This window comes from Pinus tabuliformis, chromosome 2_2, assembly GCF_031772625.1.
Source record: "Pinus tabuliformis cultivar Carrire ecotype Pingquan chromosome 2_2, CPIR1, whole genome shotgun sequence".
NCBI lineage: Eukaryota > Viridiplantae > Streptophyta > Pinopsida > Pinales > Pinaceae > Pinus > Pinus tabuliformis.
The window spans coordinates 609698084-609720715 of NC_142300.1; the positions used below are offsets into that span (position 1 = coordinate 609698084).

At 37.3% G+C, this 22632-nt stretch overlaps 2 protein-coding genes across 3 annotated transcripts in view; one reads left to right on the forward strand and one right to left on the reverse strand.

Moving 5' to 3' along the window:
• Positions 1–1783: 1783 nt before the first annotated feature.
• LOC149194137 (putative LRR receptor-like serine/threonine-protein kinase At1g06840) overlaps positions 1784–22632 on the forward strand; it is a 296065-nt gene continuing 275216 nt past the window's right edge. For both annotated transcript variants that reach the window (XR_016254518.1, XM_089405046.1), the window contains exons 1-2: positions 1784–2023; positions 2182–2332. Coding sequence is in view for 1 of the 2 variants with exons in the window: in XM_089405046.1 (XP_089261172.1) it covers positions 1924–2023; positions 2182–2332 (251 nt within the window). In the remaining variant the exon portion in view is untranslated. The remainder of the gene's footprint in view (positions 2024–2181; positions 2333–22632) is intronic.
• LOC149194138 (uncharacterized) lies at positions 6114–21058 on the reverse strand. The gene is made up of 4 exons (XM_089406180.1): positions 20743–21058; positions 7189–8058; positions 6933–7074; positions 6114–6808 (listed from the first exon to the last, which is right to left on the reverse strand). Exons 1-4 carry the CDS (start codon positions 21056–21058, stop codon positions 6304–6306), a joined length of 1833 nt encoding a protein of 610 aa, XP_089262306.1. The 3' UTR covers positions 6114–6303.

The following is a 22632-nucleotide window of genomic DNA, read 5'->3' on the forward strand; positions in this document are numbered from 1 at the left end:
TTTTCTAATATATATTTATAATTATAAATGGACCATTTACCTTTGTTCTAATAAGAATCTAACGAACCAAGGTTACTTTTTAATTAAATAATGGTTATAACTCTAATCCAGTCCTAACTAATCCAGTCAAATCGAGCCGTTGTCAATATAGCCGTTTTATAGCCGTTGGAGTTTCTGCTCTATCTATTTAACATGCAAAGCCTGATCTGCTCATTCAACTTGTCCTGACGATGAACCACACTAGTTGGTTCGAAACGCGTTGACAAATGAAATATCTTGTGATTTACGCCGAAAAATCTCTCATAAATTTAATTTATAAAATTTATATAATTTTTGAATTGGAAATTTTTTTTTTATAACATTGAATATATATACATATATATATTTTGTAAATTTGGTAGGATTTTCCAATTTTCTAATTTGTATGTCTATTATTCCTTATTCAAACCCAAAATTTAGTAAAACTTCATCCAAGGCTATCGCCACTTGAACTACCACAAAGATAAATTTATTTATATATTAAAAACACAAATTGAATAATACAAAATTCAAAATTTTATATAAAATTATACGATCAAATTTCATTATTATTATTATTATTATTATTTTAATTATAAATTAAACAATACCTGTATATATGGATTAAAATATTAATTTCATAATATTTTAAATTAAAATAATAAAATATATTATGTTTCTCGTAAGTGTGAGCTAAGTTTTATTATTCAAAGAGAATTATCTCAAGTTAAATGATCTATAAATATGAAAAAAAATTATTATAGTTATTTAAAGTTTTGTTTTGTTTTTTGTTTTTTTGGAGTCGTCTACAGAGGCCGGATGGTCAAAAATGTTGGAATCTTGGCAAAAAAAAATTCAAAATTTTTTGTAGAGACAATATTTGAATCGTGTTTTTGATGGTGGAAATGGATTCAGCGCCATAAAAAATGTCTAGGACGCCTAAAATTTTGAAGTTTAACAACTGGATTTACAAAAATCCTTTTTCTTAAATATAACCGGAATTTCCATAACTTTCTAGGCAATTCCTCCCGCTCGTTAGACTACAGCTTTTTTTATTATTATTATCTCGTGAAATTACAAATCTGTTAGTAATTCATCGAAAAAATAATTGTTTATTAATTAATTATAGATACTATTTTAGGGAGTTGTTTATCGAGAGGAATTGTTAGGATGGCCAAAAGTAGCCGGAATTTGGTAAATTTAAAAAAAAAAATCTTATATATACAATAATTGAATCATATTTTTATGGTGGAAATAAATTCAGTACTATCAAAACTTCCAAAACACTTAAAATATAGATTTTAATAATTTTTACTTAAATTTACAAAAATTCATACCGGATTTTTTCAAAATATAGCCGTCAAAAACTTTCAAGCGCGAAAAAGCATAATCGTTAGACTCGGCTTATTCCGTGACCAAATTGATTTGACAATATATAAATTTAATTTTTAAAACTAAGTGTAATAACTATTTCAGATATTATTTCAAGCGTAAATGTGTGATGTTTGAATGTTCCAAATCTAGCGGCCCACGGGTATTTCGTCATGCATGTTCGAATGGCGGGACCGCTGAACCAGGGAGGATGTCGTTCAAAATCAATGATTTTCAACAGAAGAGCAAAGGTCAATGAATGTTAACAATGGTCCCTTCGCCCACGCACCCATTTTCTTCCACACAATCCCAGTCAAATTTGATTGATCATCGTCTGGTTGTAAACATAAAACAAAAACATGGTCAACGTCTTGAATAACTTGCATCACCAAATCATCTTAACTCGGTCACGAGAAGACCAGTTCTTTGCAGAGTTGGAAATCTCAACTGTTTTGTATCTACATCCACCATAGAGGAATAACAGAAAATGCCTTTGTAGATTACATTTCTGATCGAAGCAGAGCAGGTGACACAATGAATAACAGAACATCATCCCTGGCTGTTCTTGTTTGCATCATCCTCTGTTATTATTGCTCTTTATCTGCTGCAGCAAAAAGTACAGATCCTCTTGAAGGTAATTTATTCACATTTAACTCAGTCATAAATACTGCAATTCTTATATCTTTAAGGTATCAGTTTCTGAGAAACAGCGGGCCTTCAGTTTGCGCAAATGACTTTTAGTGTAAATTTAAAAGAATGGGTATATGTCAAGATTTATTTGCTTGGTTGCAGTATATGTCCTTAAACAAGTTAAGGCCCAACTTGGAGATCCATATGGAAAACTGAAAAACTGGGAGACGGGTGATCCATGTATGGTACCTTGGACAGGAGTGTTATGCTCCATGGAAACTGCAGCAGATGGCTACCTTCATTTAGAACGCCTGTATGTTCATTACATTATTTCTCACATCTGACGCATTTAGATTTAGGTTTCTTGAATTTCTGATTTCTATGTTTTGTATGCTTTTAACTGAAAATGCTATAAGAATTTGATTATAGGTGGATTGAATATGTTTGCATAAGTTCCCGAGTCTTCTTATTGTAAACTGCCGGAAACCCAAAGCTATGCCATGCACCTTGTGCTGAATTTCGGCAAGCCATTCGGAAGTTTACGATAAATGTACAGGAAACCTGGAACTTATTTATAAGGCACTAGGAAGCTGTAGGGTTTCATATACATGGTTGGAGGCTTAAGTTTTCATGAGTCCAGCAGTGAGAAAATTTCAAATTAAGGCCCTTGTCGAGGCCGGTGCAGGCGTCCTCTGCAGGTCTCTTAATCACCGAGTTACACTGAACCCTGAAATTCCCCAACTCCGAATTTTGATGTTAAATGGGTGGTATTGATCATTATATCCAATTTCAACAGTCAATGCGACATTGCGATGGCATGCTAATATGTTAGCCATAAGAGCTAAATCTGCCCAAAAATTACATATAACCTGATTTTCCATCGAACAAGTGAAACAATGCTTCGTATCAATGATTAGTCCGTGGTGAGTTGGCATGGGGTAAGACAAACATTTCCTCTGAATTGTTTTATAACACCAATGCCTACATCACTCATATGAGTTTCCGCAGGTTATCTTCAAGTGTGAAAATAAGTGTGCAGGCATTCACTATTACTCTAGGTCATCGTTCAATCATTTTTGAAGAATTAATTTTTTATTTTTTTAATGCTTATTTTGGGTTGCTTTTATGTGACAGCATCACCTTCAACTTTCTTTAGCTGTACTGAAACTGTTCAAACCACCTTCAATCTTTTCCTGAGCCGGATACTCATTCTTATTTCATCCTCCAATCATTTTTGATGAATTAATTTTTTTATGCTTATTCTGGGTTTCTTTTATGTATCCTTTCCATGTGATATCGTCACCTTCAACTTACTTTAGCTGTCTTGAAACTTTTCAAAGGTATTCTGGGTTGCTTTTATGTATCCTTCCATGTGATATCGTCACCTTCAACTTACTTTAGCTGTCCTGAAACTTTTCAAACTACCTTCAAGCTTTTCCTGAGTATATATGTGGGATGCCTTTTGTTACCGCTCATATTGTATGAGAATTGTTTGATGTTGAAGACCCTGCAAACCCCCGATGTCTTGGTACTTGCCAGTTCACGATGTCTTGGTACTTGCCAATTCATAATTTATTGGCTACTGCTGGCTTGCAGGCAGTATTTGGCAGAGTTTTAACCACTATCAACTTTACACATATATTTAGATTGGTTAAATAAAAATTCTGAAGTGAATATAGTGCTGGAATTGCACAAAATTCACAGAAAAGAAAGTTAAAATTAACTTTCTAGCCTGCTACAGACTAAGTTTCTGAGATTAATATCTATAGTTGGAAATTAAATTTATGAATTAAATATGTTAGCAGAAATTACAAATATTCAAAATAAAAATTTAAGTGCAATTTCCATAATATGGAAAAAGTAAGAAAAAAGTTGCTAGGAAAAAGAAATTTATCGCTTTTATTAGTGAATAGATGAGGAGATAGACCAGTGCTGGGCTTATCTTTGGGCTAGTGGAGCCATTTACCATTCACGAGGCAGACTTATCATTATCTATTTTCGAGGATTAAAGGGTTTTCCTAATTCATGCTATAGAAATTAATTTTGTAGGGTTGAAAACTAGAATTATAAATTATGCAAAGAAATGATCAAGTATTAATTTCAAAATAAAATCTAGGTTTTGTTGGCCTAATTTTCATGAAATCTAGTGATTAATATTTGAAAAAAATATCTAAAACAAACCAAGTAAAATAAACATGAGAGAAAATTGACAATTAGATTAAACCTACTCTTTGAAATTGTTTGTTATTTAGATGATATTGGTTTAATCCCTTTACTTGCTTACAAAAACTCCAATTTCAAAATAAAACCTAGGTTTTGTTGGCCTAATTTTCACGAAATCTAGTGATTACTATTTGAAAAAAATATCTAAAACAAACAAAGTAAAATAAACATGAGAGAAAATTGACAATTAGATTGAACCTACCCTTTGAAATTGTTTGTTATTTAGATGATATTGGTTCAATCCCTTTACTTGCTTACAAAAACTCCAATCGACAATGATTTGCTCACACAATAACCTTAAATAACATTAAAAAAAAATGTTTACTAAATTAATTTTGTTTTAAGAATGTAATGCTCCGATATTATCTCACTCACCAATAACCATTACTTAGACTCAACTACCTCAAAATAAAATAATAATATGCTAGTGATGAAATTTGGTAGGTTAAACAAATGATAAATTAATGTTACATGGATGATAAATTGGTAATCGAATTGTTTATTATTTTTCCACCTGGGAAAACTAAGAGAGGTAGGGAGACTTTATCCAACAAACACAAAAAAATATCCCAGAAACCATAAAATAACGCGTAGTCTAACTAGGTGGAGGAGTTGTTCGGAAAATTATGGAAATTCTGGTCATATTTAGAGAAAATCCAGCAAGGATTTTTGTAAATCTAAGTTATAGTTGTTAAACTTCAAAATTTTAGGTGTCTTAGACGTTTTTGATGGTGCTGAATCCATTTCCACCATCAAAAACATGATTCAAACACTGCTTCTACAAGATTTTTTGAAATTTTTTTGCCCAGATTCTGGCCACTTTTGGTTGTCTGAACAAGTCCTCCGCCTCGAAAAATTCCTCCGCCTCATTAGTCGACTCCATAAAATAATCTCCACGAAAGTGCGCCCTCCTAGAATAGCGCCCTCATAGAATAGCACAAGTGGTCCACTAAAGAGAGGGTGCACCACTTATTGATCAATGAGATCATGTTAAAGTGCAATAATTTTATCTCCAAGTGGGTCTGTCCGAATTAAGTTTTGAACAATGTGAAGAATCTACAAAAATAGGGAGGGCCTACTAGTCCAAGTCACTTTACTTTCAGAGTGCAACGTAATGTGAACAATGTGTGTAAGTGGACATCTAGTGGGGTGCACCACCAATTAGCGGGACGGATGAACCAGGGAGGATGTCGTACAAAATCAATCATTTTCAACAGGAGCAAATGTCTAAGGGATTTTTAAAACACAATGAACGTTTATAATTCCCATTCGAAACTTTACCTTCGCCCAGTCATCCATTTACTTCCACACAATCCCAGTCAAATTTGTTAGATCATCACCTGGTTGTAAACATAAAACAAGAACATGGTCAACGTCTTTCATAACTTACTTCACCAAATCATCTTAATTCGGTCGCGAGAAGACCAGTTCTTTGCAGAATTGGAAGCCTTAACTGTTTTGTATCTACAACCACCATAGAGAAGTCACAGAAAATGCTGCTGTAGATTTCATTTCTGTTCGAAGCAGAGCAGGTGTCACAATGAATAACAGATCATCATCTCTGGCTGTTCTTGTTTGCATCATCCTCTGTTATTATTGCTCTTTATCTGCTGCAGCAAAGAGTACAGATCCTCTTGAACGTAATTTATTCACATTTAACTCTGTCATAAATACCAATGTTGCACACATCGCGATCGGGATTTAATCGGCGCCGGGAAAAAATCGGAAAAATCGTTAAAATCGGGAAAAAATCGGGAAAAAATCGGAAAAAATCGTTTGGCACAAAAATATTCATTTTTTTTCATTTTTTTTCAATTTTTTTAATATCTAAACCATCTACAACATAAAATAAATACATTGACACATAAATATGATAAAAAAACTAATATATAAGATGTTCAATATCATTTCTAGCGCTAAAATCACACATAACATTGAATCATGTCCTGAATAGTAAGTCCTGAGTCCCAAGTCCAACTCAGCCTCAAAATATCAACAAAAAATATGATAATGTATCTCATCATGTCATAATGTCATATACAATAAAATGAAAGTCTAATCCTATTGATTTCCTCTGCCCCTCTTGCGAGAATATGGCACAGCTTTCTCTTTCCCTCTAGATGTAGAAGCTGGTGCCTGTGGTGGTGGAAATGGCAGTGGAGTCTGACGTGCTCTAGAAGCTGAAGAACTAGTAGTAGCAGCTACAAGAGGCTGAGGTGGACGGAGACCACGTCCTCTACTGGTGGTAGTGGTAGCCCGGGTAGCCCGGGTAGGCGGTGTCACCTCCTCCTCCTGCTCCTCCAACTCCTCCTCCTCCTGCTCCTGCTCCTGCTCCTGCTCCTCCTCCTCCTCCTCCTCCTCCCCCTCCTCCTCCCCCTCATCCTGCACTAACCAATCCTCAGTGGGATCCATGAGAGGCCTCTCGGTCTCAACCCTCCATTCAGCAGTGGTGTCAATCCCATCCAATGAGATGGCTTCCGTATCAGGTGTCTTCTCTAGTTGTTTCACCCACAATCGAAGATTGTAGTAGACATAGACCATGTCATTAAGTCTATGGGACTCCAACCTGTACAAAGTTCATGAAATAATAAATTAATAATTAATATTATAAAAAAAATATTGTTTAAAACTTTAATGAATTCAAAAATTTATTTGGAAATTTGCAATATTTTAAATGTTTAAGTGTTAACCTATTGCGCTTCTTGTTGTGTATTTTTTCAAATACACTCCAATTGCGCTCACATCCCGAGGAGCTGCATGTTTGGCTGAGGATGCGCACGGCAAGATTTTGCAAAAGGGGTACTCTGCCACCATACATCTTCCACCATGCGTCTACAACAAAATTACAAAGAAAATTTTAAATAAACATAAGAAAAAAATGGAATTTGAAGAAACAATGAAATTTGAAACAAAGTTACAAAGTACATACTACAAACTAAAAAATACCTGGGATTTTAACCGTCCTATCATTGATAGCCATCTCAAAGCCAAATGTGCCACCTGACAACTTATATTGCTCAATTTGTCTAGAGACCTCCATACGTTCTTCTGGAGTTTTCACCATCTTCTGGACACAGGTTAATAATCCTTCCACGACCTCAACATCAAAATTAAACCCACATGCATAAGAAAATGCAGGGTTCAGGAAAAGGCCAGCAGCATGAATGGGACGATGGAGTGTGTTGTTCCATCGCTCATCAATGACCTTCCATAGAAGGAGTTGTCTCTGGAACCCATCATCTCCCTTGTCATCATAGTAGGACCGAATGGCTTCTTTGGCCCTATCCATGGCTTCATACAAATAGCCCATTGCGGGCTTCTCACCATCTACCAACCGAAGAACCTTTACCAAAGGTTCTGTGACAGCGCACACCTCCTGCACTCCCGCCCAGAAGTCTTCTTGGTATGAAACAAGTCTGCAGACGGCCTCTCCTTCTGGTTTGCGGCTCATTGGCGAAGAACGCCACTCCTCTGAAACAAACATTCTCTTCAAATCCCACATAGAATTCAAGAGGGATTGAAGAGATATGAAACTCGTCGCAAACCGTGTAATGGCGGGGCGCACCAACTCTTTGTTGTTGGTGCATTTTCTCATCAAGCTAAGCACAGATGTGTGATTGTAAATAAATTTTGTGATGGTTTTTGATGAGTCAACAGCCTCTTTGACAAAGGGAATTTTCCCTATGTCCTCTAACATCAAATCAATACAATGGGCAGCACAAGGTGTCCAAAATAAAGTAGGATGCCTGTCCATAAGCAATCTACCAGCAGCAACATAATTTGCAGCGTTGTCCGTTATGACTTGGACAACATTTTCTGCACCCACCTCCAAAATAAACACATCCAGCAAATCACATAAATTTTTTGCATCTTTGATTTGATGAGTTGCATCAACAGATTTGATAAACATAGTCCCCAAGGGACAACTAACCAAGAAGTTTATAAGGGTTCTCCCCTTTTGGTCAGTCCAACCATCTGACATAACAGTGCATCCTGTTTGTGCCCATGATGCCCTAAAATCCTCCAATCTTTGGGTGCAGTCACGCTTTTCATCTTGAAGAAGCCGGCCTCTGAAATCATGAAGAGAAGGGAGTTTGTACCCCGGGCCAACACTGGCAACAGCATCAAGAGTAGGTTGGAAAAATGGATTATTCCTTATAATGCTGAAAGGAATATCACTCCAGAGGAGAAATTTTGTCATCAACTTGTCAGCTTTTTCTTTTTCAGTTCTTTTCATCATTGAACCGATAGTTGGTTGTGAACCAGGTGTGGTTCGAGGAACAAAATATGATGATGCAGCAAACGGATTGACTGACGCTGCAGTAGAACCTGTGCCACTTGGCCCACTTCCTTCAACTGACCTTCTTAGTTGCCTTTTGAGTTCTTCTTTGGCGTCTCTAGTGTGCTCTAATTCTCCCAATGCTCTCATGGCTTTTTGGATAATTTCAGCATTTGTCTTTAGACAGGGCCCCACATCACGTCCAGGGATTTGTGCAAGGTGGAACTTCAACCTGTACACCCCCCCGAATATTTCCTTTCCACACAACTTGCAAATCAAGTTTTGTCTATCATTCGGAGTTTTAGGGTCACCATATTCCCAGAAAGGATCCAATTTCCTTGGCATGTTTGTTTTTGAATTTTGAATTTGCAAACCTATGGAAAAATAAGGATTAGGAAATAGGAATTTAGGATTACATAAATGATAATAGTAAATAGTAAATACAAATTACAATTTAGCATTTGCAAAATTACAAGCTAATTATTTCCAAAATCCCAATTTGAATTTCTAAACCCAAAAAACAATGAAAAATCAAAAAAAATAAACAATGTTTAAAGAAAATGAGAAAATAAAAATCAAAAATTGGTTCTCATAGTCATAACAAATAACCCATCCCAAATCAATGAAAAATTTCTAAAAATTCTTTAAAAACAATGAAAAACAAAGTTTTTAGAGAACCAAAACAAAAAAAAATTAATCTACATACCTGGTTTATGGACAAATTCGCGATCTTGGCTTGGATTCCTCCTAAAATCGGCTCCCACAAGCGACGGCAACCCTCTCCCTCCCTTCTTCTCCTTCTCCTCCTTCTCCTCCGCGGCGGACTGCTGAATGAATAAACAAAAAATCGATTTTACATATAAAACCCCCGCTGCCCGCGCCTCCCGCGATTTTTTCCTTAAAAATCGCGATTTTTTCGATAAAAATCGTTAAAAAAAATTTCCGCCGATTTTTTGGATAAAAATCGCGATTTGAATCGGCATTTTGAAAAAATCGCGATTTTCCGATTTTATCGCGATTAAATCGCGATGTGTGCAACACTGATAAATACTGCAATTCTCATATCTTTAAGGTATCAGTTTCTGGAGCAGTGGGCCTTCAGTTTGCACAAGTGACTTTTTGTATAAATTAAAAAGAAACGGGTATATGTCAAGATTTATTTTCTTGGCTGCAGTATATGTCCTTAAACAAGTTAAGGCCCATCTTGAAGATCCATATGGAAACCTGAACAACTGGGAGACGGGTGATCCATGTATGGTATCTTGGACAGCAGTGTTATGCTCCATGGCAACTGTTGCAGATGACTACTTTCATTTAGAACGCCTCTATGTTCATTACATGCTTCCTCACATCTGATGCATTTAGATGGTTTAGGTTTCTTGAATTTCTGGTTTTTTATTTTTATGTATGAATTCAACTAGAAATATGATAAGAATTTGATTATAGGTGGATTGAATATGTTTGCATAAGTTCCCGAGTCTTCTTATGGTAAAATCCGGAAACCCAAAGCTATGTCATGCACCTTGTGTTGAATTTCGGCAAGCCATTCGGAAGTTTGGTATAAATGTACAGGAAATCTGGAACTTATAATAAGTCACTAGGAAGTTGTACGATTTCACGCTATACATGGTTGGAGACTTAAGTTTTCATGAGTCCAGAAGTGAGAAAAAATCAAATTAAGGCCCTTATCCTGGCCGGTGCAGATGTCCTATTCAGGTCCCTTACACACAGATTTTTGATGTTAAATGTGTGGTATTGATCATTATATCCAATATCAACAGTCAATGCGACATTGCCATGGCATGCTAATATGTTGGCCAGAAGGGCTGATATCTTAAATAGTTTAGGCTTAAATCTGCCCACAAATTACATATAACTTGGTTTTCTATGGGGAAGGCATTAAACAAGTGAAACAGTGATCCGTACCAATGAATATTCCGTGGTGAGTTGGCATGGGGTAAGACAAACATTTCCTCTCTGAATTGTTTGATAACACCAATGGCTACATCACTCATATGAGTTTTCGCAGGTTACCTTCAAGTGTGAAAATAAGTGTGCAAGCATTCACTGTTACTCATTCTTAGGTCATCCTTCTATCATTTTTGATGTATTAATTTTTTTTATGCTTATTTGGGTAGCTTTTATGTATCCTTCCATGTGACAGCGTTACCTTCAACTTTCTTTAGCTGTACTGAAACTTTTCAAACCACCTTCAAGCTTTTCCTGAGATAAATGTGGGATAGTCATTCTTATTAAATTCTCCAATAATTTTTGATGAATTAATCCTTTTTATGCTTATTCTGGGTTGCTTTTATGTATCCTTCCATGTGATATCGTCACCTTCAAATTCCTTCAACTGTCCTGAAACTTTTAAAACTGCCTTCAAGCTTTTCTTGAGCATATATGTGGGATACCTTTTGTTACCACTCATATTGTATGAGAATTGTTCGATGTTGAAGACCCTGCAACGCCCTTTTGGGTGTTTTTCTCGATGTCTTGGCACTTGCCAAATCCTAAGTTATTTGCTAGTGTTGGCTTGCAGGCTGTATGTACTGGCACAGGGTTTATAGTGTCTGTTGATTACCACTATCAACTCTACACATAAATTTAAATTTGTTAAAAAAAATTCTGAAGTGAATAAAGTGCTGAAATTGCACAAAATTCACAAAACTCACAAAACAGGAAGTTAAAGTTAAATTTCTAGCATGCTATAGACTTAAATTGTTCTAGTTTAAGGTCTCCTAGATTAATATCTATCGTTGGAAATTAAATTTATGAACTAAATGTGTTGCAATAATTATAAAGTACTCAAAATAAAAATTTAAATGCAATTTCCAGAATGTGAAAGAAAGAAAAAAATTGCTAGAAGAAAGAAATTTATTGCTTTTTTTTTGTGAATAGATCAGGGAGATAGACTAGTGCCTAGTCTATCTTTGGGCTAGTGGAGCCATTTACGATTCTTGAGGAGGGCTTAACATCGTCTATTTTCAAGGATATTTACTGTTCATGACGAGGGCTTATCATTAGATTAGAAATGTTTATTCTATAGGTGGGTGAAAACCCCCATTAAATAAACAAATCAAACCTGCTCCATTAAAAATATATATCACTTCTATCCTGAAGCAGGCAATGTGAGTACTGTGAGCTAATTTCCCTGAGCCAAACACCAGGGTTAATTAAAGAAAGACTGCCCCGGCCATTCACCCCTAGCCAAATCAACATAGCCCCATGGGTGAATGTATCATTTCACCTTAGTCAAATCAACATGACCTCATGGGAGAATGTTTGCCCAATGCTACAAATTGCAGAAACATCAACACTCCATCTCAGTGACGGAGACATTCTGCATCATGCCAAGCTTGTCTTTGAAGTATACAAACTTCCCCCTAGATAGAGGCTTTGTGAGAATGTCCTCAATCTGCTCATTAGTGGATATTTACTGGAGCTTCATTGCTCCCTTCTGCCCCACGTCTTAGATGAAATGATATTTAATCTCAATGTGCTCGACTTGTCATGAAATACTTGATTCTCCGAAAGCTTGACATAGCTTTGATTATCACAATATATCAAGGTCTTCTCTAGCTCCTGATTAAACAATCCTACAATAAGCTTCTGAAGCCACATTGCTTCTTGACTTGCGACATTGGCTGTGATATACTCCGCTTCTGCTGTACTGAGTGCGACAAAATTCTGCTTCCTACTAAACCAGGATATCATAGTTGATCCCAAGCTGAAGCAACACCCCAAGGTTCTACTTCTGTCCACAACACTCCCAACCCAATTAGAATCAATATATCCTTGCAACTTCACTTCACCACTTGAGACATATCTTAGACCATCTCTGATTGTACCGCGTAGGTATCTCAACACATGCTTCACTACAACCTAATGTACATGCCTCGGCTCAACCTTAAATTGGCTCAGGCTACTCATTGTGAAGCAAATATCTGGCCTGGTGTTAACTAGGTACATCAAGAATCCAATCAACTTCCTGTACATAGTGAGATCCACCAAATCTAATTCTGGAGTGAAATCATATTGCTTCAATGATGATTTCATTCTCCTTCTTTGATCACTTGGATGACTTGGCATTTGAATTGATGATGATACATGAATTGTTTTGACTCTCTCCCCCATGGGTCTAGCACATTGTACACTATTCCATGATTGGTTGATCCCTTGCTTTATAGAGCTAGCCCTTGTCACACTTATGGATGATTGTCACATCTTGGACCTTGAGCTTGAGTGGCTTGTTGTAAACTTTTCTATGCCTTATTGTTGAGTGCTCCACCCTACGATGTCGCCTTGTAGAGCTTCTCATTGCTTTATTGTTCAAACATGCCACCTTTTGTTGGAAACTTGACTATACTGAGAGGGGGTGAATCAGTATCATGCATTCATGGACATCAGATTATGTTTTTACTTTTCCTTTTAATATTTATTTGAACTATTAAATGGCCAACAAAACATCATATGAATAGAAGATTTAATATGTAAATAACATTTAAATCACAACATAAGAGACACACATAAAAGCAACACATGTGGACACCAGATATAAGTGGAAACCCATAAAGGGAAAAACCACGACTTTGTTGTTGTTGTGATGCAAAAGAAAACTCCTACTTCCTCTATTACATCAGCTTTTGGAGGCTCCAACCTCTTTGCTATTTTGCAAGCTACAACTTGTTGGGAAGCTCCTACTCCCTCTTTTACATTAATTTTCTACAGGCTTCTACCTACAGGAGGCTCCTACCTCAATTTATTTCTATAAGCTACTACTTTCTAGGAAGCTCCTACTCCCTATTCAACAGGCTCCAACTTGATCTTTTTCAGGCAACTACCTGAAAGGAGACTACAATCCCCCGATACATAAAAGATACAATATGCTGGTTTATTTGGTCTTTAATTCTGCGTACCTCCATCTCTGTTATGAATAAAATACATAGGAAATAATGTAAATGATAATAATTATAAATAATGATTAGTTAATTAGTAATTAGGTTGAAGAGGCATGTCCATAGTTTTAAAATTCGGCCGAATCGAATCCGAAACGGCCGAGTTGATGCGAGTCATTGAAGAATTTTATGACTCAGCAGAAAAACCAGTTCGGGAGGCCGAGTCATGACTGACTCGGCCAAGTTATTGCATGACTCGGTCAACCCGGCCGTTTCCACATCTACTCGGCCAAGTCATTAAATCTAGCCAGTCCCCACAAAAAACAGCGATTTTTCTAATTTTTTTTGAACTTTTTAACATTTAGCTGATTGTTGGGGACTCCAAGGTGTTTTCTAAATTGGTTAAGTGCTATTTGGGGTCCATTCACCTCTCCTAGTATTGATATGCTACTCAAATTTCATGGTAATGTTAAATTCTTAAAGTAAAAGTGACATTCTCCTTAATCTTCATTTTCATCCTTTTACTTAAATTTTTAACATTACCATGAAATGACTCAGGATGTTTGAGAGTGGTTCCGGCCTCATTGGATTTCATATGGAGAAAGTAGAATTTTAGATTTCATCCAAAATTCAGCAGACTTATCAGATTTTCAGGATTTCAGGATTGGAGGATTGCAATGTTTCTATTGAATTTTGTCCTGTATTAGGGTATGGAACTCGTATTTAACCAAGAGCACCAATCCCTCTTTGTACCTTGATGTTAGTGACATTGGTTGTCGAACTTCTCCAGGATTCGCTCCCAAACCAGGAGCTTCTGAAAATGTCGCTCCAGCTCCCGTTTTCGCTCTTGCTCCCCACTTTCGCTCCCGCTCCCAAGTAACACTGAGCCAGTTGATGTTGGCAACTCTAGCAGTAGCTAGTAGTACTGGTCACAGAGTTTTGTTGTAGAGGCCATTTATAGCCTCCTTGGTTATTTGTTTTTGTTTTGATCTCTATATCATCATCGTGTATGTATTGGACAATGCACTGGGTGCCATTTTGATATAATGGATATATTCATGAGCCTACTTTGATAATATGTTGTCTTCTATCTATATTCTAATGCTGTGTGTTTGGAAACATGAATGAAAATCTTTAAAATTATGTGTTTTTATAAAAAATAAATATTTAATGTATTTTTTACAGCGACCGAGTCATTGAAATCGAGCCGGCCGAGTCGATACCGAGTCGGAGTCGGAGTCGGAGTCGACCCTCGGCCGAGTCGGAGTCGGAGTCGGAGTTTTAAAACATTGGGCATGTCTAAATGAGACATGACTCTCCATGAAGAGGCACTTGCCTAGTATAAAAGCAGGCCTCTCATTCTCATTTGTAACATCATTGTTATTCATACATTTAATATATAATCTTGTATCTCAATGGAGATCTACATATTCCAAATCTTCTGTAGTATTTAAACTGAAGAACGAACTTTGTTCGCTTCATTTGGTATTAGAGTTGTTCAATCCTCTGGCCGCTTCACCGCTGCATAGAAAACTAGTGTGAACCGACCTTGGACATCAATTTTTGTCAACCTTGTTGTCATCACAGTTCAAGTGTTTCGCTACAAATTTGGAGTTTCTCCATTTTCGCAATCATGTCTTTGGCCATTTAAAGAAAAAATTAAAAAAACACATAATATATATATATATATATATATAAAAGAATTATTTAAAAAAAAGTAATAATAAAATTACCTTCTCGTCGATCTACGACCACAGCTGCCGAGCCCTCCGACAACGTCGCCCCCATACAACAGTAGTCGTTGCCGCCTTTGTCTTCCGATCGCCACACTGGTTCTTCCGCTGTCACATGCTATAGTCAACCTCACCCTCAACACCGCTATCTGCTCTTAACATTGCATCCCTTACTGGACTTTCATGCCACAATCAGAGCCTTACTATATTAAATACGGTTTTGAGAACTTGTTACAAACACCAACAAGATATTTGAATGGCTGGAAAATAGTTGAGGTGATGGCCTCCAAAATAATCGTTGCAATATTGACTTTGACCTCCCAAAACTGTAATTGGAACCAATCTACGCACTTGTGAATTCTAAATGAATTCACCACGAGATGAGATGGGTTTTCGTCTATGAAACCGGATTCGTCCCTTAGGGCCCACGAATCATGAATCCATTGAATCAGACACGATTCAACCCGAATTGTGTCCGACAATCGGGACACTTCGTGTTCGATTGGGACATGATCGAATCCAGATTGTGTCTCGATTTTTGGACACGAATTCGAAAAAAGGGAACCCGCACGGTGTTAAAAGGCGAGTTTGCTGCCTTTTCTTTTCACTTTCACTTGTCTATTTTTCCGTGGGTTTGCTGTGGCTGTTTTGGAGCAAGGAGAAAAGAGTGTGGGAGCGTTTTCAAGGAGATTCAAGCAACATGTAAGTGCATTTTCTCTCTATTTTTTTGCATTTTTATTACAGCAGTTTGCATATGCATTTCTTTTACAAATTTGTGCATTTTTGTTTTATTTTTTAACCACAGTCATAGCTCAATCAAGGGCAACAGGGAAGGGTCAAAGGAAGAGGAAGAAATTCCCCATTGGAGATGCCCCTCCTCTGCCAATTTCATCAGAGTCTGCTGCAAGTATTCCCTCTATTGCAAGTAATGTTGATGGAAGACTTCTTTCTCAATGTAACATTGAGAAATATCCCAAGAGAGCAAGGGCCACCCAACAAGGTGAAGGGAGGAGGCAAGTGAGTTGAAAATGCAACTATTGCCACAATACTTTCAGGGGCACATATTTTCGTGTGAAAGGTCATTTGCTGGCTTTACCAGGTTGTGGAATTGGAGCTTGTACAAAGGTATCTTTACCAAAGAGGAAAGAAATGGAAAGAGAGTCCAATGTTGGTATTGCAAATGTGGCTGCAAAATTAAAAAAAACCAAGAATGATGACCCCCTTCAATTCTTGAGGAAAAACAACAACACATTCCCATTTGAGAGTTCTAGTGGGGGACAAGCAGCAAAAAGAAAGGCAATTTCACTTGGTCCAATGGACAAGATTTTTCAGAAGGAGAAACGAGAAGAGCTTGATCTCACCATTGCCTTTTTTCTCTATAAAAACTTCATATCCTTTAATGTTGCATGCTCACCTCTATTTATTGAGATGTGCCGAGCTCTAACTCAAAGGGCTCCATCAGATTATGTGCTTCCTAGGTCTGAGAAGCTTAGAACCACATTGTTGATGAAGGCAAAAAAAGAGGTGGAAAAATGCTTGAGCCCAGTGTTGCGGGGAGCGCGCCCCCCTTGATCCCGCTCCCAATCCGCCCTTTGGGAGGGAGCGCGCTCCCTAAAAAAAATGCTTCCTGCCTTTTTGGGAGCGTTTAGCCTTTTTTGCAATTTTTTTTTTTTTTTTGCAGTAATGTTCCAAATGCAATTTTTTTTCAACGAAACAAAAAAGTTTTGAGTGGGGCAACTTAATGATCAAGCCTATGGCTCTAGTATTGATATGCGATTCATGGTAATGTTAAATTTTTAAAGTAAAAATCTTCATTTTCATCCTTCTACTTAAATTTTTAACGTTACCATGAAATGACTCAGGATGTTTGAGAGTGGTTCCGACCTCATTGGATTTCATATGGAAAAAGTAGAATTTTAGATTTCATTCAAAATCCAGCAGACTTATCAGTTTTTCAGGATTTCAGGATTGCAATGTTTCCATTGAATTTTTTCATGTATTAGGGTATGGAACTCGTATTTAATCAAGAGCACCAATCCCTTTATGTACCTTGATGATAGTGACATTGGTTGTTGAACTCCTCTATCATGACCCTCCTAAAAATGTACGCATCACTCAAACAAAATCTAGACTTGACATGCTATGCTTTTACTATCTTATGTTAATGCTTAGAGGGTGATATTAATGACAAAGATCCCTATACAGATACAAAGGTAATGACAAAGATACCTCTGGATATTAATGCTTAGAGGGTGATATTAATGATAAAGATCCTGATTTTCCAACAAGACTAAAAAATTAGACATTTCTCGTGGTGGCAAGAGGCCCAAGCATAAGCAATAGATAATAGATTTACTTGTCTTTTCTAGTTTCTAGTAGTTTTTATAGCTATTGACTCTTTCATATTTATTATGATATTGTTTTAAACAATATATGACAATTTAAGTTTGAAGTTGGCAATTATAACTCATTAGTAATGAATTATGAATATGATGCTTCATGAAAGTTGAAAGTTGTTTCATTTCATGTTAGATATTATTTGTTGTAATGGTTACACTTAGCTTACAAGTACAACTTTGGTGATCAATGATGATAAATGTTATATATTGAATTTTGAAAGCTTGAAACTTTAAGATTGATGAATCATGAGACTCAATATGTTGTATGTTACTAACTTGTGGACGTGGTTGATGAAGATTATAACTTCTAGATGATTGTTGTTATATGGTTCAATCTATGTTTTTTTATGCTTTTTATATCTAATTCATAATTCTACATGTTTTTGTTGACATATATGTATCAAAATATAAAACTATAAAATATATTTATATTATACAAAAAACGCTCCGGGATTCGCTCCCAAACCAGGAGCTTTTGAAAATGTCGCTCCCGCACCCGTTTTCTCTCTCACTCCCTGCTTTCGCTCCCGCTCCCAAGTAACACTGCTTGAGCCTATTAAAGCATCATGGCCAACATCTGGGGTTAGCATTGTTTCTGATGGATGGATAGATCTAGCACGATACCCACTCATCAACTTCATGGTGTCTTCCTTGAATGGTCCAGTTTTCTTGAAAGCAGTGGATGCACTTGGACAATACAATGATGCACAATATATGGGTAAGTTGTTTATTAAAGTTATTGAAGATGTAGATGTTGATTCTTGTGTGCAAATCATTACAGATAATGCACTTGTTTGCAAGGGTGCTGGCATGATTATGGAAGCCAATATCCACAAGTGTTTTGGACACCTTGCATTGTCCATTCATTGAACTTAGCACCGAAATCCATTGCTTCTGATGTGATTTGGATTGGTAACATTATTGAGGATGCACAACATATCCATAACTTTGTACAAAATCATACAAATGCTCTCACTATCTACAAGGAGTACAACAATCTATCATTGTTGAAGATTGCGGATACACGGTTTGCCTCTTCATTCATCATGTTGAAGAGGTTGAGGGAGGTCAAGACCGCTCTTGGGGCCATGGTTATTTCAGAGTTTTGGTCTTTTTGGAGAAAGACAGATCAAGTAGCTTCTAAAAAGTGAAGGACACAATGTTAGATAATGCTTGGTGGGAGAGGGTAGACCTACTTATTCAGATCATGGACCCTATCATTTCTTTGCTTCGATTTGCAGATACAAACCAACCCATCCTAGGAGAGGTTTATGAGGGATGGGATTCCATGATTGAGTCTGTGAGGAGCATTATTCTACGGAGTTAGTGCCTCGAGTATGAGACATCACTAGAGGCCTTATTCACCACTATACAGGACATTCTTGTTAGCAGATGGGACAAGAATTGCACACCTTTACATTGTTTGGCTCACTCATTGAATCCAAAATACTACAACCATGAGTGGCTAAATGGTGGACCTTCCCGCAGATTCCCTCCTCACATGGATGGTGAAATCTCAGAGGGGAAGAAAGATGCATTCAGGCGGGTTTTTCAGGATAGAGCATCCCTTGATAAGGTGGAGGATGCCTTTGTAGAGTTTTCCACTGGCACTGGTCGATTTGCAGGGTATGATTTGATTAGAGACAGGGGGGCTAAGAAGCCCTATTCTTGGTGGGCAAATCATGGGGCAACAAGCCCTCCTCTATAGCAGTTAGCCATGAGGCTCCTCTCTCAAGTGACTTCATCCTCTTGTTGCGAGAGGAATTGGAGCACATATGGAATTTGTATAATGTAAAGAAGCGCAGGCTTGAGCAGTCCAAGGCAGAGACAATGGTGTATGTGCACACCAACCTTTGTCTTATTTACAGGCAGAGGGATGAGTGGTTGAAGGGAAAGACAAAGATGTGGGATGTCTTTCCTGATGATATGGGTCTGGACAATAGTGTTGAGTTGGCATTAGCCAACTTGGATCTCAATGATCCAGTGCTAGAGCCTGCCAGATTTGATGGTGGTGGTACTGTAAATGGGTCATCCTCCACACCAACAGATGCATAGATGACTTTGGATATAGAGGAGGAGCATGCAATAGAGGAGAGCAGTGGTGACCATAATGATCAAGACAACGATGCTAATTTTGATGATGACTATGAGGATTGACGACTCATGAGTTATGAGCTCCCTACTGTCTTGAGGCTTGTATACTTGTAGACTATAGTTGTTTTGTATTTTCTATTTCTATTTTCCATTGGCATTGCACTATCTATGTAACACATTTTGATTTTGGTGACTTAATGAGAAAACTACAATATCTTTATCTTACTATCTTGTCTTTCTCCTATTGGATCATTGATGAATTGAATATGTATTATGATTTATCATTTATGTCACAATTGTATTTGTATGCATAATGTTAATTTGTAAATCTTACATCTAGATGCAGATCTATGTTTAAAATCAATGAATTTGTATCATTAATGAGAATGTGTAAGAAATATCTATTTTTTAATATATATATATATATATATATATATTTAATAAAATAATATATAACGTATTCGAACGTGCCCTGTTCCGGGGGGTCAACGTGTGTGTATCTAATACTTGAATCCACGTATCCATCGAATCCCGAATCCTTGTGTCAAGTGATTTAGGTTTTCGTCCAATCTCACAAGATACCCAAGGGTTTTCGTCCTGGACACAATAACTTGTGAGAGCAATTTCCCCAATCTTCACAAACAACAAATGATTAACTCTTGATGACCCAAAAGGCTTGCTTCCCCTCCTTTTTAAAGATTTGATGGATCTCTCTTCAACCTTCTAGAAGCACTTTTATTTTATTATTTTATTTTCATTCTAGAAGCTTCTCCCTTTTATTTTATTTAAGTGACTCTTTTTATTTTATTTTATTTAAGTCACTTTATTCCCGGAAAATGATTAATTTGCCTTTATGATTTCTCTGGTCACTGAAAATCACTTTCTATCATCCCATCCTGTAGATATCTTCATTCTGGTTCCAACAAGCTATTACACTAAGGTGTTTCTCCAAATAATCTGCTCCAAATAACACCTTTAGCATATTTAATTAAAATATGCTTGATAATAACCCCATTTTATGGGAATCGTCAGAATGCAATGGAACCAAGAACAAACTGTGTAGAATTGACCCTGATGATGAAATATAGCAAGCGAACCTCGTCGGACCCCATAAAACTCCTCCAAAACCCTCCGGGCCCACCGATGACGTAATCTCGCTCTTGTGACCTGGTTGTCACAAACCTTGGAAATCCACCCTAACCGCATCATAAGGGAAACCAAAAATGGGGATATTACAAATCCTCCTGCCTCGAGATTGCTTGCCCTCAAGCAATCCACATCTGTCAACTGTAAAGGCATCTGTACACCAATACCAAGATCCCATATAAACCATTGTGCCACATCATGCCTCCGTGCCACCCAATCATGAATGGATCCCTCGATACCTAGATCCCAAACAAACCTCTGACTCATCTTGCCACCAATAGATCCACCTGGATCCCAATGCCACCATGGCCATCAATCACCGCCCATGTCCCATGGCTCCAACTATACTCTGTCCCTGGCTATGGATGTTGCTCCATAAATTATCCACTCAGTAGGATACCAACTCATCATTTCTCTCCAATCCATCCCTTGGGGATAGACCTTGTGCATAAGTACTCACACAAGAAACAATCCCACCATGCTTCCGTTGCACCATTCTGATTCTAATTGGTATGCTCCTAAAATGTCAGTCGCTCTGTCTTGGCCAACCTGTAAAACCCATCTGGAAGGCTCTGCATGGTCAACCCATAAGATCCATATGGAAAACTTTGCCCCTCTCTCTCCAATGTACAGAGGGGGGTTGATAGTGTTGTAAGCCCTGTGTATGTACTCCTAAAGAGGGTTGTGCTGGAACTTCAAAATATGCTTCCCTGGCTGCCCAATTAGGAACATTAGCTATTCCCCAACACTAGATAGCATGGCCACTAACTTGGCACACACAACTCCAAACTCCTCAAGTTTACTGACCCACTGCAAGATAGTGCTTCAGAGAGTCTAGGTCTTCTTCTTCATTGCCATGTTGAAAAATGCAGCAAGTAAAGTCTCAATTTGACTTCGCCTTGGTCAAATTGAGAAAATTTGAATGTCCACATCAGCGGACAACTTGGAGGTAGTTAACTGAGGTGACATGGCTCTTGTCACTCAGTTAGCTTAGTAAATTCGAGTTAGAGGGCTTGGAGTTTAGTTAAGCATGTGTGATTGCTAATTTGTAGCAATCAAGGTCAATTATTTCAAGTTGTTTTTAGTTAAACTAGTTCTAACTATTGATAGAACTAATGGAAGGTCAGTGGTGCAGTGAGACAACACTCTAATTTAGTGATCATTTACTTAATTGGTCAATCAACCCAAAATATCTAGTGCATGCAGAGAATTTGAGCTCCCCAGCTGTGGTGGAGATTCCAAGGCAGTGTAACATCAGTTGTAGACTAGTCTTGAGTGTACAAGTGTTAGAGGATCAACCTTGGGAATTGTGCAATCAATTGGAGGAAAATTCCTAAATAATAGGGGCCTAATTCCTCAAGATTTGCGCAAGGAAATAGGGGCTCAAGTAGAGGCAGAATTTGACTAAGTCTAGGTCATAGCTTCTCGTTGCGCAGAGAGAGGTTATTCACTTGCAGGTTGAGCTCAAAGCGAGCTAACAATTGTAATACATTCTCTATTCATCTAATTAATGCAAGCTGGCTCAAGGGGATTTTCACAGCGGTTCTCCCCTAGAAAAATACTATGCATGTGTGTTATTTCCTATTGCATGTTTGAGATTGTTGTTTTAAATTGTGAATTAATTTCCATAGAGCAGTAGAGTAGACTTGTGTCTCTTGATTTAGATTAATATTTCTTGAGCGGTTGCAATTCTACACCATATTTCTACATGCCATAAGATCTATTGTGAAATGCTCAATCTTCTCCCGATGACTATCATATGAAAGTCTTGTAGTCTTGTTGGGTGCCTTTGCATCTACGAGCCTTCAACGAACTCTCCAAAGATGACTCATAATGCACAC